Source organism: Vipera ursinii (assembly GCF_947247035.1).
Source record: "Vipera ursinii genome assembly, chromosome: 13".
Taxonomy (NCBI): Eukaryota; Metazoa; Chordata; class Lepidosauria; order Squamata; family Viperidae; genus Vipera; species Vipera ursinii.
The window spans coordinates 16,278,997-16,306,190 of NC_139526.1; the positions used below are offsets into that span (position 1 = coordinate 16,278,997).

General features: G+C 46.6%; 1 protein-coding gene across 1 annotated transcript in view; it reads left to right on the forward strand.

Annotated features, from left to right (window-relative positions):
• The window catches only part of MAP2K3 (mitogen-activated protein kinase kinase 3), a 30,954-nt gene extending 7,478 nt beyond the window's left edge, over positions 1-23,476 (forward strand). The window contains 13 exon segments of the mRNA XM_083372898.1: positions 9,529-9,561; positions 10,487-10,556; positions 11,693-11,741; positions 14,003-14,116; positions 15,151-15,264; positions 15,266-15,271; positions 16,226-16,342; positions 16,926-16,977; positions 17,287-17,414; positions 17,737-17,814; positions 18,822-18,961; positions 19,263-19,308; positions 20,146-23,476. Coding sequence (XP_083229024.1) covers positions 9,529-9,561; positions 10,487-10,556; positions 11,693-11,741; positions 14,003-14,116; positions 15,151-15,264; positions 15,266-15,271; positions 16,226-16,342; positions 16,926-16,977; positions 17,287-17,414; positions 17,737-17,814; positions 18,822-18,961; positions 19,263-19,308; positions 20,146-20,238 — 1,040 coding nt within the window. The 3' untranslated portion in view covers positions 20,239-23,476.
• The last annotated feature ends 3,718 nt before the right edge of the window (positions 23,477-27,194 follow it).

Here is a 27,194-nt window from a genome sequence, read left to right on the forward strand (position 1 = left end):
TTTATTCTGGGGGGGAGGATTTGAGGGGCGATGATCTGCAGCTTCCTGGCCCTGCATTTTTTCTGAAAATCATTGCAAATTGCAAACTCGGGTGCATATCAGCTGGGAGTGAATCATCCTGGATGATAGCAGTTTATTCGCAGTCGAAGGACGGGGTCTATGCCTTTGCTAAAACCAAATTGGTTGGTGTGTTGCAGTTGGACAGGAGACCACTAAGTGATGTGTAGACTAGACTGCGGGGATTGGGGCGGGGGGGGCGGCGGCGGCGATGGGGGAAGCCTTGGCGGCAGGTGACTTGCAAGCCGCTTAGGTGGAGACGGCCATGAAGTCACCAAAAAGGAAAGCTTTTGGTGACTGACAGGAGATTTTTACCCTTTGTGTAAATTAAATTAAGCTCTGTTTTGGTCCTGCCCTGCTGGGTTGTTGTTTTTTTTTCCTTTTCTGTGCCCAAATGCAGAAAAGTTTGCCAAGTTTAGATAGATGGATGACAGTTGGATGATGGATGGAGATAGATGATGAATAGACAGACAGATGGATAGATAATGGATGGACCATAGCGATAGATAGATAGATGATAGATAGATAGATAGATAGATAGATAGATAGATAGATAGATAGATAGATAGATAGATAGATAATGGATAGACCAGAGAGAGAGAGAGAGAGAGAGAGATAATGGATGGACCAGAGAGAGAGAGAGAGAGAGAGAGATGAATAGACCCAGAGAGAGATGATGATGATGATGATGGATAGAGATAGATAGATGATAGATAGATAGATAGATAGATAGATAGATAGATAGATAGATAGATAGTGGATAGACCAGAGAGAGAGAGAGATGAATAGACCCAGAGAGAGATGATGATGATGGATGGACCCACAGGTAGATGAGGAATAGACAGATGATAGATAAATAGATTGATAGATGATAAATCAGACAGACAGATGTTTCTCAACCTTAGCAATTTGAAGATAAGTAGATTTCAACTCCCAGAATTCCCCAGCCAGCCATGGCTATAGGTTTGTTTTGTTTTTTTTAAAGTTAAAAATGCTGTTTGTGTCCTTGCCTTGTTTCCTGCATTATCGCACCAGTACAGAATCTCTGGTATCTGAGATGAAATTCCTAGGAATTTTGTTGTGTTGACATATGTACGAGAAAGAGAGTTGCTTAAAGAATTGCTGGCATTGCTTGAAAGATTGCAGAGGGCTGTACAATCTGAACTAGGAACAAAGACAGAGTTTCCAGAAGCTGGTGGGGGTTTTTTTACACACACACACACACACACACACACACACACACAGAGACACAGACACCTACACAGAACTACACTTCTGCTGATAAATGGAGCTGGCCTCACTTACGTTTTGATGTTGAAAACACTTTGCATAAGGATCCTTTTTCACCTTGGCTGTCACTGTTCGGGCTTGAGACTGCAAATCCTAAAGGTTTGCTAGTTCAGCTTAGTTTTACACCCCTGTGAGGTAGGCCAGCAAGTTCCTCCTGCAGATACCAAACGGGTCGTCCTCCTTTAGCAACCGTTCGATGAAAAAAAATAAATCAGTCGGCAAACAGCCTACCCCACTGAGGTCTGCAAAACCAGTAAAAAAGCAGAAAGATCAGAGTCACGGTTTCACTTAGTGACCTGTTAAAAGGCCAAGCTGCGTGTTGCTAAACGAGGACCACCTGCGGATAAACTGGATTAAGATGATGCCTTACTATGCAAACCTCTGCACTATGATTTTGGGGAGAGTGAGGTAGGCTGTGCCGTTTGCAATTCTAGTGCCAAGCGGCTGCTGCTGCGAATTCAGACCAAAGCGTTTGGATTTTATTTATTTTCGGACTTCCTCTCCCGCTGCCAGCCAAGTTTTGTTTTTTTTCTCGTTGGCTGGCATTACGCTGTGCCTGGGTGAGGGCTAGAATTTGGCCTGGTGCTTGAAATCCCAGGGCATTTTTAGAAGGGAGGAGAATATTGCCAGCTGGTTGATTTTTTTTTTCCTGGCACTTTTTGGTGCAGGGCTAAAAAAAAAAAATCAACGCCAAGGCTATCAGAAATTGTGCTGTCATGGAACATTTTGACACACACACACACACACACACACACACACACACACCACTCCAAATGAGGCATTCTGAGTCCAGAATGGGCTGTTCCAGCCCCTTTTGGCCAGTTTGCAGAGAGAAGTTCCCCATTCTAACGGGGGGGGGGGGCAACATTTTGCAAAGTCCGACAAAGCCTGGCGGACTTCTGTGTGCTTGGCAAATCTGAGTTTTATTCCATGGGGATTGTATTTCCAGATTTCTTTCCCTCCTTTCCAAAGGTGGCCCTGGGGTAATCTGCATTTTAGCTGGTGCTAACAATGCTGGATCAAGGAAAAGCACCGTGTAATTCTTGGTGGGAAATTTGGGAAGGGGCCATCACCGGAGAAGGTCCCGTTGGGAAAATCGGTCTCGCTTCCTTTCATAGAAGGGCGGTGTTTTTAAGATCCTGGTCTCTCATCGTCAGCCAGCGGTTGCGGTGGAGTGCCAAGGTGTAACCGTGGTCCTTCACTGACAATCGTTTGTTTAGCAGCAAGTTACAATAGCGCTGAGAAAAGGGAGTTAGCGTCCGGTTCTCGCTGCGCACCTCGGCGTGCAAATTGTGCGGTCTCTGCAGGTAACTCTCAACGACCGTAGTTGAGCCGAAATTTCCGTCGCTAAGCCAGGCAGTTGTTCAGCGAGCTTTCCCCCCATTTTGTGACCCTTTTTTGCCCCAGTTGTTAAGTGAATCACACAGCTGTTAATCACAATCGTTAAATAATAATAACAACAACAAAAGAACAACAATAATAATAAAGTTGAACGGACCTTGGAGGTCATCTAGTCCAACCCCATGCTCAGGCAGGAAACCCTATACCATTTCAGACAAATGGCTGTCCAGTCTCTTCTTAAAAACTTACACACACACACACACACACACACACACACACACACACACACACACACACGGTTTTCCCAAGGCCGAAAGGTTTTTTTTCCTTTCCTTCAGACAAACAGAAGCCGATCTGTCCAGTGGCCAGAGTAGTATGTGTGTGTGTGTGTGTGTGTGTGTGTGTGTGTGTGTGTGTGTGTAGTGGGGGGGGCTTGTGAATGTATTTTTGCCATCCTTTTGGTGACTCAGAAGCCTGATTACATCACTGATTTCAGGCAGGCCCAGAAGTTCTTTGGGAACAAAAGAGGTTTTTACAGTCATCTTCTGGAAACGATTCAAGGAAGTCTTGGAGGAGAATTCCAGATGAATGCTTTTTTAAAAAATAAAAAATAATAAAATAATCACAATAGGGGAAAGGTCTTGGCATTTGGAAAGACTGATCGGACCGGTGGGGGGGGGGAAGAGATGTTTTAATTGTGCAGTGCAGAATGTTTAATTTTTGACTTTTTTAAGGGTTGGGAGTTCAGCTTGCATCAGTCTGAAGAGCAGTCCCACTTTAGACTTAAAACAGATTTCGGAGTGATGTCCAGGATGGTTATTGGGAGGGGGGCAAGCGGAACCTTCAAGGGAGTGGGGGGGGGCTGGTAGAAACCTCATAAAGGTCTTCAAGACTTTTTGAGCTGAAGAGGAAGCTTAGTACAAAGAAGTATTTTTTGAAAAAATGTATTTAGTAGGTTTTTCAATCCCGCCTTTACTGTATTATTGTTTATCAATAACTCATGGTGGCGAACATACTTAATGCCCCGTCCTCTTATTTTCCCCAGAACAACAACCCTATGAGGTAGGTTGGGCTGAGAGAGAGTGACAAACCCAAAGTCACCCAGCTGGCTTTCATGCCTAAGGCAGGACTAGAAACCGTCTCCTGGTGATTGGCCCAAATTCACCCAGTTGCCTTTCATGCCTAAGGCAGGACTAGAACTCACTGTCTCCTGGTGATTGGCCCAAAGTCATCCAACCACCTTGCATGATAAGGCAGGACTAGAACTCACCGTCTCCTGGTGATTGGCCCAAATCACCCAGTTGCCTTTCATGCCTAAGGCAGGATTAGAACTCACCGTCTCTTGGTGATTGGCCCAAAGTCATCCAGCTACCTTTCATGCCTAAGGCAGGACTAGAACTCACCGTCTCCTGGTGATTGGCCCAAACTCACCCAGTTGCCTTTCATGCCTAAGGCAGGACTAGAACTCACCGTCTCCTGGTGATTGGCCCAAATTCACCCAGTTGCCTTTCACGCCTAAGGCAGGACTAGAACTCACCGTCTCCTGGTGATTGGCCCAAATTCACCCAGTTGCCTTTCATGCCTAAGGCAGGACTAGAACTCACCGTCTCCTGGTGATTGGCCCAGAATCACCCAGCCAGCTTTCATGCATTTTCCTAAGAGACTACTACTACGCGGTCCAGGAACGTTGGGCAGCATTTGTTGCACTTATCAATGCCCTTTGAAAAAAGGGAGTCAATTTCATGACTTGGCCAGAAGAGAAAAGAGGAACCAGATTTGCTGCTGTTTTGGCAGCAATTTTTGTATAACCTAAAAATGAAATATTGTACCACCTCCTTGGCCCGGCTCCTTTGCTGCAGCTGTGCAAGCATCAGAAAAGCAGGATTGTAATCAGCAAGGAAGATGCTTTTGCACGGATTGCCGGATCATTGCAGCTCCCATTTTCAGCCGGTCAGTTCCGCAAAGGACAAGTGAGAATTGGGAGTCTAGTCTGCCTCCCTAAACCATTTGCTGGTTAACTGTGTTGCTCTGGGGCGGGGGGGGGGGGAAACGAGCTATTCAGAATAACAGAGATGGAAGGGACCTTGGAGGTCTTCTAGTCCAGCCCCTAGCTCAGCCAGGAGACACTATATACCATTTCAGACCAATGGCTGTCCACTCTCTTCTTGAAAACCTCCAGTGGTGGAGCACCCACAACTTCTGGAGGGAAGTTGTTCCACTGGTTAGTTGTTCTAACTGTCAGGAAGTTTCTCCTTAGTTCAAGGTTGCTTCTCTCCTTGCTTGGTTTCCATCCGTTGCTTCTTGTCCTGCCTTCAGGAGCTTTGGAGAATAGCTTGACTCCCTCTTCTTTGGGGGCAGCCCCTGAGATATTGGAAGGCATCTGTCCGGTCACCCCTGGTCCTTCTCTTCATTAAATTCAGTGTTTGCAATTTAGCACAATGATCCATTCTTTCGGGGATTAGGGATTAAGGTGTGTGTAGGTGTGCTTCTTTCCAAGAAAACACACCTTGCTGTCTGGCATGGTGGCAAGCCTCGAGAAGAGGTCTTTTGGGGAGGAATTTTCCTTTGAGGGAAATTAAGGGCGAAGGCTACCAACTGCGAATTCTCCTTGCTGTAGGTTACCTCCTCGACCAAAAGCAGCAGTTGCTGGGCAACACAGCCAGGGCAGTCACAGTGTGCGTGTGTCCTGCTTTGCAGCTTTCTAGAAACATCCACCTGTCCACTAGGAAGCGGATCCAAGCTCACTCGGTCTTCTAAAACAGGCCCAGCGAGAGTCTCAATCCTGGATTGCCCTGGCTGGGGATCCACTTCGTTTGAGTCATCCAAAAACAAATGGTCGCACAGCCGCATTTATAGGGCTTTTAACACACCCCTGTCCTACTTTCCTGGGGTGATTCATGTCTGACTTTCAGGCGAGTTAGCCGTCAATTAATTCCTTCCTTCCTTCCTTCCTTCCTTCCTTCCTTCCTTCCTTCCTTCCTTCCTTCCTTCCTCCCTCCCTCCCTCCCTCCCTCCTTTCCCTTCCCTTCCCTTCCCTCCCTTGTCTGTCCTTCCTTCCTTCCTTCCTTCCTTCCTCCCTCCCTCCCTCCTTTCCCTTCCCTTCCCTTCCTTTCCCTTCCCTTCCCTTCCCTTCCCTTCCCTCCCTTGTCTGTCCTTCCTTCCTTCCTTCCTTCCTTCCTTCCTTCCTTCCTTCCTCTCCCTCCCTCCTTTCCCTTCCCTTCCCTTCCCTTCCCTTCCCTCCCTTGTCTGTCTGTCCTTCCTTCCTTCTTTCCTTCCTTCCTTCCTTCCTTCCTTCCTTCCTTCCTTCCTTCCTTCCTTCCTTCCTTCCTCCTTCCCTTCCCTTCCCTTCCCTTCCCTCCCCCCCTTCCTGCCTTACTTACCTACTTCTTTCCTTCCTTCAATATGTCAGTGCGTAACCCAGAAATCTGTGCCACAATAAGTGGGATTTCAGGAGCATTAAAACAGGAGTTTTTGCATTGCCTAGAAAATTAAACACCACAACCCAGAATCTTGGGGGAAATCTCTCTCTCTCCTTATTTTTTTTGTTGTTTTTGCTTTTGAATTTGCAAAAGAAAAAACGGTTAGAATCGCCTTTGCGTGCAGTCAGTTTGCCAGTCTCTCTGCAATAAGCAAAACCAACAAGCTACTGTTGCATCTGGTTGCTTAGCCTTTGGCTTTGCTCTGGATGGCACGGATGCATTAACACCCATTCCACAGCCTTCCATTTTTTAAACACAAATATTGCTGCAGAATCCTCTCCGAAGGTTTTGCATCCTGGCCTGTTTTTATTTTTGTGACGTGTGTTTTCCGCGTCCTGCCACTGGCATAGAAAGAGGAGAAAGAAATGCAAAGCCCGCCCAATCAGCAAGCAAGCGTTGCAGAAACGCAGAATCCCTTGACAGGCAGTTCTGGAAGCCAATCAGATAGATGGTGATCCAACTAGGATGCTGTTCATTTTGGAGGAGGATTTTGAAGCTGCTGGATTCCTCCCCACCTCTGTTTCCTCTAGGTCAGGGGTGTCCAACCTTGTTGACTTGAAGACTTGTGGAGAACTAACTCCCAAAGCTGGCTTGGGAATTCTGGGAGTTGAAGTCCACAAGTCTTAAAAGTCACCAAAGTTGCTGGCTTGGGAATTCTGGGAGTTGAAGTCTGCAAGTCTTAAAAGTCACCAAAGTTGGACGCCCTGCTTTAGGTCGTCGTTAGCTTGCCGATGCATCTAGTGAACCGGAAGCGGCTCCGATGTGCAGATTGCGCAGAGGTCTCGCATCTTCTGCAGCCTCTGCATGCATGTGCCTGCACGGCTGTTGCCGGGCCGCTGCAGGCTGAGCGCAGCAACCCGATACTCGGTCCTGTTGCCTGGCAAGCCTCCAACAAAGGTGGAATTTCCTGCAGAGCTTGTTGGGTCAGGATCCCAGTCGCCCAAACGCTCCCGGCTTCAGGTGTTCACAGGGCTGGCAGCCCGAGTGGGTGGAGACGGGAATCCGAGCTGAGGATACAGATCATCCCTTTTCCATCTTCGGGGTGTCGTAAACGCCCCAACAAGGAAAACTTAGAGGGAGCGTTTTGAGTTGACGTTGGGGCTCTTCCTGCCCATCTTGTGGCCATGAGGCTGCCAGAGTCAAGGGGCGGGAGAGGGCAAGTCCTCTGGCCAAGCCAGGCCTGGCTATTGGTGCTAGTCCTCATGGTGTGCAGAAGTGTACATGGCTCTCCCCCGGTGGGTAGGCCAAGTAAGGGTCAGTTGAAAGGGAGAAAGTGGGGTGGAAATTTTTTTTCCTTCCTCTGGGTTCTTTTGACAGTAATGTTGGATCTTTTGGGTGCAAAATTGCACGGAGATGCAACATTTTGCACTTTTGCATCGCAAGTGTCCAACCTTGGTAACTTTTAAGACTTGTGGACTTTGACTCCCAGAATTCTGGCTGGCTGGGCTGGACACCCCTACTTTGCAATTTATATCCCCGAGTCTTTTTCTTCTTCTCTGCCTTAACCCTCCTTCCTCTGCAAGTAGTCCTCCACTTAACGACCGCAATTGGGAATGGACTTCTGCTCGCTTTTCAGTGCCCCGTTGTGTCTTTGAACAGTCCCTAAATGAGCTGTTGTAAGTCGAGGATAGTTGCCAAGCACGCCAAAGGTCATGTGACTGCGGGCGGGCAGGTGGGGGATAGGCATGATGTTTTTCGTGGACCCTGTTGCAATTTCGAACGGTTGTTAAACAAATTGTCGTAACTTGAGGACTGCCTGATTTCTACAGCTATTCCCAAATCCAGAGCCAACCTTCTCCTTAGGTTTCACACAAGTCAGAATAAGTGCAACTGCAAGTGGGCTTGCGTTGCTGCCCTTCTGAATTGCAGAATTATATATCTCTATATCTATTATATGTATCTATACCTATATCTCTATATATCTATTATATGTATCTATACCTATATCTCTATATATCCATATATCTCTATATCTCTATACATCTATACCTATGTATATTTATTTATTTATTTATTTATCTATATTCATCTATACCTACCTACCTATCTATCTATCTATCATCTATCTATCTATCTATCTATCTATCTATCTATCTATCTATCTATCTATCTAGTATCTATCATCTATACACACATCTATCTATGTCTAATCTATATATATATCTATACCTATATATATCTATACCTAATCCATATATCTATATCTATATATCTATCGCTATCATCTATCTATACACACACAACTATATATATATCTATATATCTAAATCTCTATATATCCATACCTATATATCCATCTCTCTATATCTATCTATCATCTATCTATCTATCTATCTATCTATCTATCTATCTATCTATCTATCTATCTACAAACACACACACACACACACACTTATACACACATACACAAACACACATGTACATATATGCATATGCAAATTATATATCCCTGTCCTGTAGCTATGGAAAGATTTACCAGACCGCAAACTAGATTGACAAGCCTGGTTGTTAGTCACACTGGATGACTAAAGAGCTACTCACCGTCTGCCAGGCCCTCCTTTTTTTCCTAAATCCTGTGTAAAATCCACCGGCAACTCTTCTTCTCGCTGTTAAGTTCAGGGAGGGAAGCAGCGGGGTTATTATGCAAGCAACCCACCTCTCTTGATTTCTCTTTCTTTTTTGTTTTGTTTTTTTGAAAAAGTGCCGTTTCATAAAATCAAGCCGTTGCTTCAGAGTTTAATCGTGTTGTCTTCAGATCCAGCCTCAGTGCAGTGTTTGTTCTTGGATGCATACAATGAGGTTGCATTTTGCGCAGTGCATTCCTCTGTTCTGAGTGACTTTATTTTGCATTTTGAGGAAGGGGTGGAAAGATTTCGGCTTTTGAGTTTTGAGCAACGTTCTCTTAAGGGGGCAAAGCCGCCTGACAAAATTACCTTGCTTCCTCTTAAGGCAGGGGTCTCCAAGGCTGGGCTGGCTGAAGTTGATGTCCAGAAGTTGCCCAGATTGGAGACTCCTACTCTTATCTAAGGGGACTCTTCCAAAGATTCAGAATTCTTCTCAAGTCCTTCAATCGTTTCTGCAAGAGAAGAATAAGTGGATAAGCCAGCCTTGGTGTCGTCACGTTCTGTCTAAAGCACGTTTCTCCACTTTGGCAACTTTTAAGACGGGTGGACTCCAGAATGTGGCTTCCAGATTGGCTGTGTGAAGCGTTTGGCAAACACGGAATCTGACAACGCTTTTCCAAAAAAAAAAATATTGGCCTAACAGAAGTATTTCCTCCATAGCTTATCATCAGCCCAGCTATTCAGGACATTTTTTTAAAGCACAGCTCTTTTCTAACCAGCCCTCTCTTCTCTTACAGATCCCAAAGGATCCTTGGAAAAGCGCAAAGTCGGTAAGTAAGGAATACATTTTTTTTATAAAAAAAAAATCCTCCACTGCTGAAAATCACTTGTTTGGCATGCCTACAATAGCTGAGAATTAGAACCAAAGTTTTTCATTCTTTGGAAATGGAAATAGAGAATAATAAAAGTTGGAAGGGACCTTGGAGGTCATCTAGTCCAACCCCCTGCTCAGGCAGGAAACCCTATACCATTTCCGACAAATGGCTGTCCAGTCTCTTCTTAAAAACTTCCAGTGTTGGAGCATTCACAGCTTCTGGAGGCAAGGAGTTCCACTGGTTAATTGTCCTCACTGTCAGGAAGTTTCTCCTTATTTCCAGGTTGCTTTTCTCCTTGATTCGTTTCCATCCGTTGCTTCTTGTCCTGCCTTCGGGCGCTTTGGAGAATAGCTTGACTCCCTCTTCTTTGGGGCAGCCCCTGAGATACTGGAAGGCTGCTCTCATGTCCCCCCCTCGTCCTTCTCTTCATTAAACTAGACAGACCCAATTCCAGCAACCGCTCTCCATAAGTTACAGGAATTGAGTATGTCACATCGGAATGCAATAGGAAGAACGGAATAGATGAATACTTTCACCTATTTTTATCCTCTCAACAGCCTTGCGAAGTAGGCTGGGTGTGAGACAGCGAAGCCAACGCAAGGGCAACTGGGGCAGAAAGCATTTTCAAGTAGACGGGGTCCTCATAGCCTCTCTGTCACTTTGCATCCATTCTCACAGTCCCGATTCGCTCGTGCCATTTGGTTTCGTTCAGCGCATGATGTAAAAACGCAGCCACTTGCGCGATGTTGTTGGGTTGGTTTGTTTGTTTAAACTATGACTATGAACAAACTATAGTTTGGCCCTGTACGTGAACAGAAGCCTTGTCCTCTCGAGCAGATTGGTGTTTTTTTTTTTTTTAAAAATGTCCTTTTTCTTCTAGGAACAAAGAAGAAAAGACCGCCCATTTTACGAATGCCCTTGGCTAATAAACAGTCGCCGGTCCCTGCAACGTAAGATCTATTTTACCTCTTCCTGACGAGTGCAGCTAGTCCTCACCACAGTCTGCTTAGTGACTGTTTCAAGTTACAACGGCACTGCAAAATGTGACTTATATCCGTTTTTCTCAACACGTGTGACTCTGGGCGTATCCTCACACTCATAGGATCCAAATTCAGACAGATGCTTTGGCAACCGACTCATATTTATGACAGTTGCATTGCACATCCCGGAGGTCACATGAGATTCCCTTTTTTACAACTTCCTGTCAACGGGAGAAGCCAGATTCATTTAACAACCCGGTAGCTAACTTAACAACTGGAGTGATTTGCTTAACACCCGTGGCTAGAAGGCTCGTAAAGTGGGACAAAACTCAAGTAACAAAATGTCTCATTTAGCAAACAGCTAAATGTTCGGCTCCATCGGGGTCGTAAGTGAAGGAGTATCTGTAGAAGTTAAACTTAGTTCGGCTGAACCCCGTTTTCAATGAAAACGCCGGCCTTAAGAGGCTGAAAGACTGGGAAGCCATATTGATATTTTCCGAATGAGATCCAATCAAAAGGAATGTTAAGCCAAGTTCGTTTTCTCCACAACTCTGTTTAGTGAACCCCAGATGGAACGAAGGAGCCGATGTTCTTTCAGGCGTTATCCCTCCCCACAGTCTGTTGTTCCTGAATCTGTCTGGACAATCAGCCTAACTTATGTCAGTGGCATCCAGTTACATAATGAGATAATTGATGCTTTCATATAATTGGCCTCCATTTATGTCACTCATGTGGTTAGGTGACGTGAGTTAAGTGTTTGACCAAATGACGCAAGCCGGTGCATCTGAGGTCAACATTTCAATGATATAACCTCCTCACCAAAGTTACAGTCATTTGGATTTAATGGACTCCCTGCTGTCTGTTAAATGGAAGTTTGGTTGTAATGCAGGAATGCGAGGAAGGATGAATCGCGTCTTCTTCACCTTGGGCTGTCTGGTTGATCAGCTAAAGCCGCAGCTCAGTTGATTATATTTTTTTAAAATCTTGTTTTCTTTTTTCCAATGCTAGAGCGTAGGAGGTGGGCACCGGGTTTCTGCCACTGGGTCTTCTCCAGAACCATTTTGGGGACTGAATTGGATTCTTTTTTTTTTATGTTTCTTCCACAGACCTCCAAGGAACTTGGATTCCAGGACTTTTATCACCATTGGAGAAAAGGTAGATCTTGTCCTCTGTCCAAGCTTTTGACTCTTTCTTCTGCAGAATTCTTTGACTTACTGATTATCTTGTGCTTTTCCGTGAAATTAAAACGGGAGAGGCTCAGAACTGTGTTTCTTTGTGTAGGCAAAGCTTGTGTGCAGGTACCCAAGTTGGGACAAAATCCAAGGCGTGGTGGTTTCAGCCTCTTCTTGTTGAGCTTCTCCTTGTGGTCTCATAAGGTTGACTGGGTGCTTAGTTTTTACTTAGCAAGCTACGTTCTTCGCTGATTTGTAGAGCACTGTTGTTCAAATTCGGCAGCTCTTTAAGACCCGTGGACTTCCCACATGCTAATTGGGGTATTCTGGGAGTTCAAGTCCAATCTTGAAATTGCCAAAATACTGCCGTAGATCACGAGTGCCAGCTGTGGAGGTTGTATCAGCCTTGCACCAGCCGTAATTACCGCAAGCTATGGCGTGGTGGGCGAGAATCCCAGGAAGCTGGCCTGATAACATCTCCAGAACGTCTGGAAGAATGTTCTTCTAAGCTCTTCCAGTATCTTAAGCACTTGGGGAAACCCAGGTCTCCTCTTTCATATGCCTCTGTTTTCTGTTGAACCTGACCTCGCTGCTCTTCTGAGCTCTTCCTACTCTTTGTGGGCCTGACCTGACCTCATGGATGGGTCGCTTGAGGTCACCTTCTCTCTTCCTCCCAACAGCCTTTTCTATTCCTGCCTTGGAAAGCTTTTCATTGGCTGTGGGGTGACCCAGCTTGGACTCTTGGGAGTTTGTGTGACCCTCATGCTTAGCAGCAGCTAGAAATAGCTGGTGGTTTCTGGTTACAAGCTGCCCCGTAAACCCTCCGTCAAAGAATAACGATCTTTGTTTTAGAAAACGGAGATGGCTCCCTTCTTTCAAGCGGGAAGGCCAAAGCCATCAGAGATATCTGCATTAAATTGTCTGAAGTTGTCTGGGGTCTAAAGCCCCAGGTCCTTCCCCGGGCCTTCTGTTTTTCTTTCTGCCTAGACCAGGGGTAGGCAACCTCGGCTCTTTTATGACTCATGGACTGCCTCAGGAATTCTGGGAGTTGGAGTCCATGAGTCATAAAAGAGCCGAGGTTGCCTACCCCTGGCCTAGACGTTCTCCTGCCATTTCGTTGAGGCTTTCCTGCAAGCTGGAATTGCGACGAGCCACTTCCGTGGAAGAGTCAAAGAACGTTTTATTAAACTTTACATGGCAAACTTCTGCTCCTTCTGTCCTTAGCTGCTTTTTCTTCCAGGATGGCAAAAAAGGATGATTTATGAGCAGGTTAGGGGGAATCAGTTGGTCCAAGGGACACCTTGGGGAATTTCCTCCGAGTGCATTGGTGGAAACAGTCTACAAGTGAGATCTGCGGTTACCTATTCGCTGAATAGCTGTAGGGGGTGGAAAGATCCACATGGAGATTCTCAGTCCTCCAGGCCATGATTGTCCCAGAGCTGCTTTTTCAGGAGGCCACTGGACTTCCTTGTTTTTCTTTGAAGACCTTTCCCTTCTCATGCAAGAAGCTTCTTCAGCTCTTGACTGGATGGTGACGCTAGAGACTAGATCCCTCCATTCCCCACCATCCAGTCGGAGCTGAAGAAGCTTCTTGGACGAGAAGCAAAACGTCTTCAAACAAAAACAAAAATGTCCAGTTGTCTCCTGGGGAAAAAAAAGCACCTTTGGAAACTGGTCATTTGGCTCCTCTTAGAGAGTCGTTGAGGCCACTTGGAAGTTTATCTGTGTCCTCGGGGTCACTTGAGTGGTGCAGATGGGTGTGGAGACTTCTTGGCTGCAGGATGTTTTCTGTCCTGGGTCAGCTGCAGTGATAAAACGGGGCAGAAACTCACTTAACAAAGTTTCTCACTTAGCAATATAAAATTTGGGGCTCTGGTTGTCTTCTCAAGTCGAGAACTACCTGTGTTCCCAGGAAGAAAGATAACTGCTAAAGAGTTGGGGATCGCTTTACTTTTTCGAGTTTCTCAAACCTTGGCAAGTTTCCGCTGCGGGGACTTCAACTCCCAGAATTCCATGTGCAAGTCAGAACACGGTTATTTTTCCTTTTTAAGGATGGTTTAGGATGTTTTCCAGATTGTCGATAGCAACAAGTTGACTGGAATGGATGGAATGTTGTGCCTTGAAGTGCCTTTGCGTTGGTTTGTTGAGCGTTTAACGCAGAGGGCGCGAGACCTGTTTCTGTGTTCTTAATCTGTGGGCCATTTTCTTTACTCTGTTTTTTTTTGCATCACGTCCGACCTGCAGAACTTTGAAGTTGAGGCTGATGACTTGGTGAGCATCTCCGAACTGGGCCGAGGTGCTTACGGTGTGGTGGAGAAAGTGCATCACGCGAAGAGCGACACGATCATGGCTGTGAAGGTGAGAACCTTAGCAAAAGGGCTGCCAAACCTAGGTTGCATGGTCAACCATCAAGGGAGATGATCAGGCTAGGACAGGTGCTGGGCTAGAAATTGGCAGATGGTGAGTTCTAGTCCTGCCTGAGTCAGGAAAACTGGCTGGGTGAACTTTGGGCCAATCACCGGGAGACGGTGAGTTCTAGTCCTGCTTTAGCCATTAAAGATGGCTTCAAGCCAGTCACAGGGTTGTTGCTGTGGGGAAACCCTGTGAAGGAGGAAGCAGTATTAGGTAGTTCACCATTGATTTCTAATAAATAAATATTAGCATTGCTCCATCTTGAAGAGTGGACAGCCAAGCCCCAGAATTCCCCACCCAGCAGAGCCCTCAGTGGGAACTCTGGACATTGCAGTCCATTGTCTTGAGGTTAGGAAGGTGGTCCGTCCTTTCTCCCTCACATCCATCCATCATAATTAATTTCTTTCCTTCCTTCCTTCCTTCCTTCCTTCCTTCCTTCCTTCCTTCCTTCCTTTCTTCCTTCCTTCCTTCCTCCCTCGCTCCCTCCCTCCCTCACATCCATCCATCCATCCATCATAATTAATTTCCTTCCTTCTCATTCACATAATTTTTCCTTCCTTCCTTCCTTCCTTCCTTCCTTCCTTCCTTCCTTCCTTCCTTCCTCCCTCCCTCCCTCCCTCCCTCCCTCCCCCTCCCTATCTCCCAGCCATCAGTTTCTTTCTTTCCTTCCTTCCTTCCTTCCTTCCTTCCTTCTTTCCTTCCTTCCTTCCTTCCTTCCTTCCTTCCTTCCTTCCTTCCTCCCTCCCTCCCTCCCTCCCTCCCTCCCTCCCTCCCTATCTCCCAGCCATCAGTTTCCTTCCTTCCTTCTCATTCACTCAGAATTTTTCTTTCCTTCCTTCCTTCCTTCCTTCCTTCCTTCCTTCCTTCCTTCCTTCCTTCCTTCTCATTCACATAATTTTTCATTCCTCCCTCCCTCCCTCCCTCTTTCCTCCCTCCTCCCTCCCTCCCCACTGATCCGTATCCTTTTGCTCCCAATCCAGAGAATCCGGGCCACTGTGAATACTCAGGAGCAGAAGAGGCTGGTGATGGATCTGGATGTCTCCATGAGGACCGTGGACTGCTTCTACACCGTCACTTTTTACGGGGCTCTTTTCAAGAGAGGTATAAAAGAAATCCAGAAGCCTTCCGAAACTCACTGGGGAAAGCCAGTCTAGGTTCAAATACAGCTCGTCCTTGACTTACGACCAGCGTTGAGCCCAAAATTTCTGTTGCTAAGTGAGGCGGTTGCTCGTCCCGTTTTACGACCTTTCTCGCCACAAGCTTTTAAGCGAAATCACTGCAGTCCTTAAGTTAGTGACCCAGTGGTGAGGTGAATCTGGCTTCCTCACGGACTTTGCTTGTCCAAAGGTCAGCAAAGGGGAAATCACGTGACCGTGGGACGCTGCAGCCGTCCTAAGTACATGCCAGCTGCCGAGCCTCTGAATTTCGATCACGTGACCTTGGATGCAGGCTGCAACGGTCGTAAGTGTGAAAAACCGCCATAAGTCACATTGGTCAGGGCTGTGTCAACGCTGCTAACATCGGACGTTTTTGCATTGACAACAGATGGAAATGTAGCCATCTTTTTCCCTTTCGCTTTTAGAGTTAGATGATGCTGGGAGGGGCGGGGATGTGAATGAGAGTCCAGCTAGACATAACAACACTAAACGTAGCGTGAGAATCAAGGTTACTGAGCCCAGAGCTGATAAAAGAATTGGCGGGCTGCAGAGCTGGAGAGGAAGCCGGCGCTTCAAGCTAATTGGGGAATGTGATTTATGACTGTTAATTGGAGGAGGGAATTGTTCTTTGATACTAGGTGCCCAGGGGAGGGGAATTCAGTTTTTGGCTTCGATTATGTAAGATTATGTAAGATCCTTGAAGGTAAACAATGCCTCGAAGTTCTTTTGAAGATTTTCATCTGTCAGAACCATGACAGGCTGTTGTAGTTTTCAGCGGTCACCAAACAAGTGGTTACAAGTCAAGGGCCCTCTATAAGTCTTCCTCAATAATGATGGGATGCGTTCTCTGAACTGAGCTAAGCATTTTTTGAAGGACTGAAAATCTCTGTTTTCTCAGGGTGATGTGTGGATCTGCATGGAACTGATGGACACCTCCCTGGATAAATTTTACAAGAAGGTTTTGGAGAAGAAGAAGACCATTCCTGAAGAAATCCTAGGAAAAATAGCCGTGGCCGTGAGTGTTACCTTCACCTGCGTGACATTCTGTTTACCAAAGCAGCTGTAGGCAGGACAAAGGAGCAACTTAAAACGAAGGAGAAAAACTCCTAACAGTGAGAACAATTAAATGAGTGGAACAAATTGCCTTCGGAAATGGTTAATTTAGGCATATCCTGGAGGTAAACGAAAAACCTCACCCCGTCACCTCACTCTCCTTGCTTCTGGCTTTTCTGCCCGGTTTTAAAATGTCCCATGCGTCGTTTTAAAAAGGTTAATCGTTTTTCTGTTTATCTTTTTATATTCCGCAAGCTGCCCAGTGTCGCCCTGTCGGGGAGACAGAGAGCGTATAAATGTAACGAACCAATAAGCCAAATAACGCAGCGATTTGTCGTGGTTTGCTGGCGAGTCAAGGACCCAGCTTGGATCTGCTGCAATGCTCGTGTAAAAGAGAGTGTTTGAGGGTTTCCTAGGGGTATTTGAGACTGGAAAAAAACCGGAATTAAATGGCTTGAGTTGCTGTGCCCCGTACAGCAGCTAGAAAGTGTGAGTGTGTCCCACAACTTACGGGTGTATCTGTTGTTTCTCCCTCTTTTGTCCAGATTGTCCGAGCACTGGAGCATCTCCACAGTAAATTGTCAGTGATTCACCGAGGTAAGATTCCATTGCAGATCCTATCAGATTGTCAGAGAAAGCAGCTGAGGGTTAATAACACAGTTAATTACAGGCTGTCCTCACTTAGTGACCGGAAGTGGGATTGGCATCTCTGCCACTAAGTGAAACAGTCTCCTAAGTGGGGAATCCCATCACGGCGACTGTGTTTTCCTGCCAGATGAGCACAGCAGTTCGCTTACTGACCATTCACAGCAGTTCGCTTACTGACCATTCAGCGTTAACAGCCCTGTAATAAGTGACTTTACGACCATTTGTGATCCCAGGCCGTTTTGTCTTTCCTGCTTACAGATGTGAAGCCGTCCAATGTTTTGATCAACAAACAGGGACATGTGAAAATGTGTGATTTTGGAATCAGCGGTTACCTGGTGGATTCGGTGGCTAAAACGTTGGATGCCGGCTGCAAACCTTACATGGCTGTGAGTGGGGGCGGGGGCTCCATTGTGGGGACACACGCATGGGATTTTGGGGGAAGAACATTTTAATTTAATTTAATTTAATTTATTAATATTTCTATACCGCCCTTCTCCCGAAGGACTCAGGGCAGTGAACAGGGCAAGAATAAAAAACACAGAATTACAAAAGTTAAAAAATGATTAAATACATGCCCACTAAAAAACAATTGGTACATAATAAAACCCCAATAAAATACAATAACCCCCCCCCCATCCAGTCTGTTTGCCTCTTCCCTTCTTTCCTCTGATTTCAATTTGCTTTTATTTTATTTTTCCCCCCATGCAGCCAGAAAGAATTAATCCGGAGCTGAACCAGAAGGGGTATAATGTAAAATCAGACGTTTGGAGTCTTGGGATCACTTTGGTAAGAAATCAAGGCGGCCTTGGGGACTGGCAAGGCAGAAAGCATATGGACTAGTCACATGAGCTGTGCTTTGGCGTTAGTAAGGCTTAAGAGATCCAGCAGTGTCAGGAGAGTTTCCTCAGATCGAGACTCCCTGCAGTCGTAGGGAGGCAGATTGTGGATAAATCCAGTATTTCTAGAGACCTTGGTGCTTTCCGAGCTTGGTGGCTTTCTTGCAGACGTTTCATGGCCCAACTAGGTAACATCATCAATGCTAGAAGGGAGTGGGGTTCGCTCTGTAAGCAAGCTTCTAGTGCTGGTGATGTTCCCTAGTTGGGTCATTAAACGTCTGCAAGGAAACAACCCAGCTCAAAGATCACCAAGGACCCCACAGTCCTCCTCCTCCTCCCTACAAACCCCACTCCCTTCTAGCACTGATGATGTTCCCTAGTTGGGTCATGAAACGTCTGCAAGAAAACCACCCAACTCCTCCTCCTCCTTCTCCTCTCCACAAACCCCATTCCCTTCTAGCACCAAGGACACAACAGTCGTTGTCCTCCTCCTCCTTCCCCCCCCTCCTCCCTAACTCCCCTCCCTTCTAGCACTGATGATGTAATCTAGTTGGGTAATGAAACATCTGCAAGAAAACAACCAAGCTCAGAGAGCACCAAGGATCCCACAGTCCTCCTCCTCCTCCTCCTCCTCCTCCTCCTCTCCACAATCCCCCCTCCCTTCTAGCACTGATGATGTTCCCTAGTTGGGTCATGGAACGTCTGCAAGAAAACAACCCAGCTCAGAGAAGCACTAAGGACCCCGCAGTCATCGTTCTCCCCCTCCTCCTCTTCCTCCTCCTCCCCCCCCCGTTCTCCGCCTCCCCTCTGTAAACCCCGCTCCCTTCTAGCACTGATGATGTTCCCTAGCTGGGTCATGAAAGGTTTGCGAGGAAGCCGCCAAGCTCAGAGAACGACCCAGACTCCAGAGTTCAGCCCTGACCTACCAATATTCTCTCCTATTTTAATCCAATCCAGATTGAGATGGCCATTCTCCGTTTCCCCTACGACTCCTGGGGGACCCCCTTCCAGCAGCTCAAGCAGGTGGTGGAAGAGCCGTCCCCCCAGCTGCCAGCCGATCGCTTCTCCAAAGACTTTGTCGACTTCACCGCCCAGTGGTAAGTCCCTCCGCGTTGCCTCGGCCTCTCCTGGCGAGCGGCCCAAAGCCCCCTCTCCCCCCCCCCGCCACCGCTTTCGTAGCTAACGCGGGGACTAGAACTCGCCGTCTCCTGGGGGTTGGCTCAGAAGTCACCCAGAGAGCTTTCGGGCCTAAAGCGGAACTCGGGACTCGCCGCCTCCTGGCGTTTGGCCCAAAGTCACCCCGGGGGTGGCTTTCACGCAGCGAGTATTTCTGTTGTTCCAATGACGAATCTTTTAAGCTTGGATGAGGGATGTTCAGGGTGTCTTTTCCCCCCCTAGTCTGACGAAGAATCCTGCTGAACGAATGAGCTACTTGGAGATGATGGTGAGTTGATTTTCTTTCTTACGGCCCAGTTTGAGTCTGTTTTGTTTAGATTCCAGCAGGTGAGTGCACAGCAACCTTCGGGTCTCCTCCTCCTCCTCCTCCTCCTCCCTTCTCCTCCCGCTCTTTCCTCTCCTCCTCTTCCTCCTTCTCCTCCTCCTCCTTCACCACCACCTCCTCCTCCTCCTCTCCTCCTCCTCCTTCACCACCTTTCCTCTCCTCCTCCTCCTCCTCCTCTTCCTTCCTCTCCTTCTCCTTATCTTTCACCTTCATCACCTTCTCTTCCTCCTCTTTCCTCTCCTCCTACTCTTCACCACCACCGCTTCATCCTCCTCCTTCCTCTTCTTCTCCTGCTTTTCTCCTTCACGTTCTCCTCTTTCCTCTCCTCCTCCTCCTCCTCCTCCTCCTCCTCCACCTTCTCCTCCCCCTCTTTCCTCTCCTCCTCTTCCTCCTTCTCCTCCTCCTCCTTCACCACCACCTCCTCCTCCTCCTCTCCTCCTCCTCCTTCACCACCTTTCCTCTCCTCCTCCTCCTCCACCTTCTCCTCCCTCACCACCACCACCTCCTCCTCCTTCTCCTCCTCCCTTCTCCTCCCCCTCTTTCCTCTCCTCCTCCTCCTCCTTCCTCTCCTTCTCCTTATCTTTCACCTTCATCACCTTCTCTTCCTCCTCTTTCCTCTCCTCCTCCTCCTCTTCAGCACCACCGCTTCATCCTCCTCCTCCTCCTTCCTCTTCTCCTCCTGCTTTTGTCTCCTTCACATTCTCCTCTTTCCTCTCCTTCACCACCTTCTCCTCCTCACCACCGCCACCGCCACCCCTTATTGTCCTCTTTCTCTGACAGGATCACCCCTTCTTCACTCTCCACGACACCAACGACACCACAGTGACCGAGATGGCTTCCTTCGTCACGGAAATCCTCGGGGAAGACTCTTAAATTCCCCACCCCGCCCGACCTCGCCGTCGTGCCAAATGAACTGGAGTAGCATTGCCCTCTTTTCTCCCAGTGGGAAGAACCGAGGCAGTTTGAAAAACTTCTTAGCATTACCGGCGGTTTGCACAAAAAAAACAACAACAGATTGTGAACCTTTTTTCTTTGCAACCTCCGGCAGCCCCATTTAACCTCACGCGATACTTCGTGCCTTGGAGAGTGGCGGGTGGCGTGGCCCCCACCCTGCGTGAAGAAATCTAGCTTCGGAGGACCCGGAAGGTCGGTCCTCGAAATTCTTTTACTGCCATTTCAGCCGCCTTGAGGTGTGAATTTTTGCGCATTCCCCGCAGTGAATCTTTCCTGCCCCGCCTTCTCCCTCCGCCCCCCCCCCAAAAAAATGCAACTCTGGACATTGAGAAATTTTCTAGACTTAATGCAAAACCGCAACACCCCTCCGTTCCCTTTAAAGACCCGCCTGCGGATGCTGCTGCTAAGAAGAAGCTTGTGTTGGCTTTTACGCTTTGCAATTTCAAAAAAAAAAATCTGTAGAAAATCGAGAAGGTTTTTTAGTAGTTTCTGGAAGTAGGTGTTGTATCTTCTGCAATTCTCTCTCTCCCTCCCTCCTTTAATTCCCCGGCAGTATTCCTCGTCCTCATCAATTTTAAAGATGCCCGGAGTTCTTCAAAAGCGGGAGAGTTATGGGAGATGAAGTCCACACATCTGTAAAGTTGCTGAGGTTGAAGATGCTGCTTTAGAGGAACAGTTTCTCTTCTCTCTCCCCTGCCCCCCCAATCCCCAAAAAACTCTTCCTGAGAAGATTTTACAGCCCAATTTTGTGACCTTTGTTGCTGGATTGTAAACCCCCCCCCCAAAAAAAAAAACCTACCCTGGCTTTGTCATCATCTTCCAATGTTTACTTCGAAGAATTCATAGACGAAGATGATATGTGCTAGTTTTGGCATCAGCAGCCCGAAGATCACACGTCTTCTCAAACCTCTTTGTGCTTTTCAACATACAGATGTTTTGATGTACCTTTCACCTTGAAAAGAGATGTTCTGAGCCTCAACCCCCCCCCCCCCACACACACACACACACCCTCCCCAAAATGTCCGGCTATGGTGAGGATCTTGTCTCTGGAGACGTTGTTGGAGGTTGAGAATGTTAATAAAAAAATTCAATAGCCTCCTCCCTACGTCTCAAGAGAGAGATTTAGGTGGATCACTTTTAATTGCGCTAAAACTGGGAAGCATTTTTTTGATCCGGTCGGTTGATTTCCCCCTTTCTCTCAACTCTTTTGCCATCCCTTCCTGGACTGTTGGAACTAGGAAGTCCACCTAGAGGTTTGGAGGATCTACCATCCCTTGAGATGTTCAGTCTTCCCCATCCCTCCAAGATTGCAACCCTGTCCGCTTGCCCCTCCACAAAGCACACCTCCATCCGCCCAGATTTTTGCACACCCTTCTTATTTAGCGCCAAGCAATGTAGCTTAGCCTGCTCTGTAAACCCAACAGTGGATGAATTGCCCGGGATTACATTCACCAAGTCCCAAGCACTCACGCGTTGAAGCTAATGAGATTCCCACCAAGATACCCATCTACAAGGCCTGGCTTCAGAGACGTGCACCACATCTTGGCTTGTTGGGCGTTGAGTTAGCCGTGCTAAGAACCGTGGTAAGGTGATGGCTTTTTCTGACTGACGGAGAACATCTGGATTGAAGTGGAAAGTGTGGCCTATGAAGGATGTGCTTCCTGGCAGTGAGCCCATTTCTGATTGATCATCTATATCTTACTTCCACGGGGGGGGGGGGAAACCCTTAGGAACACGGGTGTGAATGATTCCTAAATGGGGAACAGATGAAATATTTTTTTTCCGCCCTTCCCCTCCATGGAACTAAACAATGTGGAGGATTCCTCCCTTTTGACAGATCTGCTTCTAAGAACCGTGTTCCCTTCCCCCACTCAAATGCAAATCTTGCCAGTGGCTTAATTCACCCTGTTTGTTTTTCAATAAATTCTCTCTCTCCCTCCTATCCCCCCCAAAAAGTAAATTACCTTTTAAGTGTGTGCATGTCTTTGCGTAAATGAATAGAAGCAGAATGAGCATGGAGGAATCACGGCCACCTTGAAAGTTCTAGAAGAATGTTAAAACAGAAAAGAAAGGAGGAAATGCATTTTAAGGACACTGGAGATGGCTGTATGTCAGGAGTTCATGAGTCAGATGCTAAAGAAGAACTCTACCTATTTATTTTATCCATCCGGTCTGAAGAAATATCCTTAGCCGCCTCAGGCTAAGATTTGGTTTTCACCCACAGCCATCTCCACTGGGTCTTGAATGAGTTGCTAGTCCCTATTGATCCATTAAAATGTCTCAGCCCTGGCGATGTAACAGATGGGACTTTGACCCCCCCCTCCTCCTGCAAGATGCTTTTAAAAACAAGTTTCCCATTCTCATCAGATTTGAAAGACCCTGGTGAACACTTGCCCAAGTATGAACCAGACCCTACCCTTATATTTTCCAGAATCGGCTGTGGGTTACCACTGCCCGCCCGCGGGTGTTTGTAAAAAATAGGCTAATTTAAATTGCTCCCTAGAAATTTTTTCCGACCGGAGGCCTCTTCTAAAGATGTTTTTCTTGTGCTGTTCTAACAGGTCTAAGCTGCTGATCAAACCTCTGTTCATAATTTGTCTTGAAAGCCCGTTTAAAACGGGGCTGAAGGCCACCAGTGTCCTTAATAACGCGAGATGGGTGACTTATAAATAAATAAAACTTCCTTCCCAGACGTTCAGCCTTCCCTTCTGAGAGTTGCTACTGCCTTAAGTTACTTATAAATAAAAGCAACTTTTAAAAAAATAAATAAATTGCAGAACATAAATGATTCGGGGAGACTATTCCGTCCTTTCTCTCTGTAAGTAAGTTAACATGTTCCGCTTTGGGGTTTGACTTGATCCTGCGTGATTTGGGGAGGGGGTGTGCGTTCCCAGGCTTTGTCAAGAGACCTGAAGTGATCCCCCCCTCCCAAAGCTACAGGAAATTGACCCATCTCTCCATTACCACCGCTTGAACCCACGAATGTTGCATGCAGCTTCCGAAATTGAGATTTACCCCCATTATAGTTTTTCCAGCCTGTTCTCATTCTGGTTCGTAATGTCTGCTTTTTTTTTTTCTTCTTTAACCTCTGCGCTTTCTGGAGGCAAATTTAGAGAATGTTTCTTGCCTTTTTCTTTTTACAGTCTAGTGCAGGGGTAGGCAACCTCGGCTCTTTTATGACTCATGGACTTCAACTCCCAGAATTCCTGAGTCAGCTATGCTGACTCAGGAATTCTGGGAGTTGAAGTCCATGAGTCATAAAAGAGCCGAGGTTGAATACCCCTGGTCTAGTGCAATGTTTCTCAACCTGGACCGCTTGGAAGACGGGTGGACTACTACGACTCCCAGAATTCCCCAGCCGGCATGGCTGACGGAATTCTAGGAGTTGGAAGTCCATGCATGTTCCAAGTTGCCAAGCTAGAGCCAGGCTGATCTAACGAGACAGGCTTTAGGGTGGCATTTGATGCTGCCGCTGGGCATCTGTAATCTTTTTTTATTTCTTACTGGTTTTGGATTAGCAAGAGGGCGTTTGGCTGTCACTCCTTGAGCCTCTGCAGCTTCCTCCTGTGCTTCAGGTTTTTTTGTTTCTTCAAATGCATGCCTTTGGATTTTACAGTTTTCTTCCACCTTCTTCTCTTCCCCATCTTGGGGGGAGGGGGGAATATTGATTTGGAACCCAGCAAATGAAATGACCACAAGAGCCCTTGTGGACCACGAGCTGGGTCTTCACGGGGGCAAATGTGAAACTGATCTTGGTTTAAAGAAAGCTTGATAGCACACGAGCCCCAAACTTGCCTTCCATTTTTTTTTCCTTTTCCTTTCACCACTCTTTCTCTCCTCTCCCCTTCCCCCCCCCCCCCACTGCTTCCCAAGTTTCCAGCAGAAATGGAAGACTATTTATATTTAGACGAAGAACTCTGGGTGCTTTTATGATTTGAAAAGTTCTCTCTAATAACTAACTTGGTTGTTGGTTTATGGTTTTCAATAAAAGAAGCTCCCAATCTAGATTCTGCTTGGTGGCTTTTCTTGGAAAAAAAAGGGCAAAGCATTCGTTCCTTTTCATTCATTCGCTCACTCATTCATTGAAATTTTCAACAAAGGGAGGGATTGGATTTGAATCTGAGCTAATTGACATCCCCGTGACAGATAGTCCTTGACTTAAAACCATTTGTTTAGTGACTGTTTGAAGTTACAACAACAAGCGGCTTGCAACCATATTCTTACTTAGCAACCATTGCACATTGTATGGTCCAAATTCAGGCACCTGGCAACCGGTATGTATGTATCACAATTACAGCATCCCACCGTCATGGGATTGCCATCTGAGGCCTTATCGGCCGGCTTTGGACAAGTATAGTCAACGGGGGAACATGGATCCACACAATGACTGCCTGAAAACTATCTCCTGCTAAATACATGGGAAAATCCACTTAGGGTTAGGGTTAGGTCTCTCATGAATTCGGAGGGCAAAATGGACATCGCCAATAGATTCAGAGCCCATGGATATGGTTAGGAGGGTGCAAATTTTCTGAGTCTGCCTTAACTCTGTTCCCTGGGAAAATCCCATTGGGGAAAAATCCACTTAGGGTTAGGGTTAGGTCTCCATGAATTCGGAGGGCAAAATGGACATCGCCAACGGATTCATAGTGCATCGGTATGGTTAGCAAGGTGCTGACTTTTCAAGCCTGCCCTATCTACATGACACCAACTTTTTTTTTAAAATTCCATTTATATCCCGCCCTTCTCCGAAGACTCAGGGCGGCTTACAAGCTTAGCAGTAGCCTTCATTCTATGTATATGCCTGCTTATTAGGGCTTTCACACATACCCCAAGCGGCATTATTACAAAGTCAGCTTATTGCCCCCAACAATCTGGGTCCCTTAATCAAATAAACAATGACCTCTTCTAAGAATAGAGAAGGTTCTTACATATCTTTGGGCTATGTCATCCTGTTATAAAGAATTGAGGCCTTTGAACTACGGTGCTGGAAAAGACTCCGAGTCCCTTGGACTGCAAGGTGATCAAACCGGTCAGTCCTAGAGGAGATCAACCCTGACTACTCTTTAGAAGGCCAGATCCTGAAGCTAAAACTCAAATACTTTGGCCACCTAATGAGAAGGAAGGACTCACTGGAGAAGAGCCTAATGCTGGGAAAGATTGAGGGCAAGAGAAGAAGGGGACGACAGAGAAGGAGGTGGCTGGATGGAGTCACTGAAGCAGGAGGCGTGAGCTTAAAGGGACTCCAGAAGATGGTAGAGGACAGGAAGGCCTGGAGGAATGTTGTCCATGGGGTCGTGATGGGTCGGACACAACCGCAACTAGCAACAACAACAATCCTTTTTCTATATTTCACCTGATAAAGTAGACTTTCTCGCACCCAGATTTTTCATTTTAAGAGATTGAGCTGTTTGTCTGAACCAGGAGTGTCCAATCTCGGCAACTTTTAGACTTGTGGACTTTTTAACTCCCGGAATTCACCATCTTTCCACTGATTTACCCCACGGTGGTGCTGTTGAGTTGTCTTGCATTCTGCTTGGGTCAAGGATACTTCTAAAATTTAATCCAATTGCCTGTCTCTCATTTTCCAAAGCCAGTATCTCATTTCTGTCTTCGCAGCAGTTAGAGAGGTAGATGGGACTGAAGGAGTGAGACAGGAAGGAAGGGAGGAAGGAAGAGAGAGGGGGGGGGGGGAGAGGCTGACTCAAGGTAATTTGGGTTTTAGAGGCAGAAGAATTTGGTGATTGTGCAACCAAAGCACATGTGTGTGTACAGGTTTCATTATTATTTGTTTTCATTCCAGCGCAGTTAAACAGAATTTCCCATCTTGTTTTACCTTTAAATCTGTTCAGGTCTCCAATGATGAGATCCCTTAAAACTTGGAAGAATTGCTAAAAACATAACAACTGTGTGCAGTTTGCTTTTTCTTGCTCTGGATTATTAATTGCTTTCTCTCTCTTTTCTTCCTTTATGAACTCATTTTCAAATAGCTTCCAATTCTCCTAATAAAAAGAATGCAACTTACATCTCCTTCTGCACAGCCAAACTGGTTAAACGTGCCCTATGGCCAGATTCAGCTCTTAATTTTAAGAGCACAAGCTATCTCTTCCCGCTGTAGAGGAACACAAGAAGGGACAATGGTTATTGTTTGATGTGCCACAACATCTCTGTTGTTCGTGGGATGGGGAGGGGGGGGGAAACGGATGTGAATGGAAAGAAATGTGATTGTAGAGCTAATACAACAGATCCTTGGTCCTCAGAGAAGGCAAATTCATGGTAGGAGCAGTTCCTCCCACATCACAAGACAAAAGTGAAGTCATTAGACCTCGTAATTGATTCTTTAGCTCCTCATTGTCCTCATCTCATCTGATTAAAGTTGAAGAATTCATTCTTTGGCTGCCGTATTTTGCTTGCTCAGTGCCGGGCAATGATTAAAACCCACAAAGCCCTAAAAAGAATTGTCAACCTTCCCACCTTGGCCATTTTTTAAAAAAGAAAGACTCTCGGGCCCATTGTTAGCCAAAAGTATACTTTACTAGAGCCAAGTGGTTACAGAAGAAGCAAAGCCGGATCTGGGATTTGCACGGGCAAAGTTGCATGGTTAACTTTTTCCACCTTCCCTCCCTCTGTGTGCCCAATTAGATTCTAAAAAGTTGTTCGGGTAACGGTCCCTGGCTTTGTGGGCTGGATGGTTCTGCATTCCGTAGTGTGACCTTGGAATGGCTGGAGGCTTTCACGGGACGGCACAATGACTAGTTGTGATTCTTCTCATGCTACCTCCCCCCTTTATCCCACCCTGCATTCTTTCAGAAGTTGTGGGGCCTTGGAAGCTTTCAAGAATCGACTGGACTGCCGTCTGGCAGAAATGATGTAGGGTT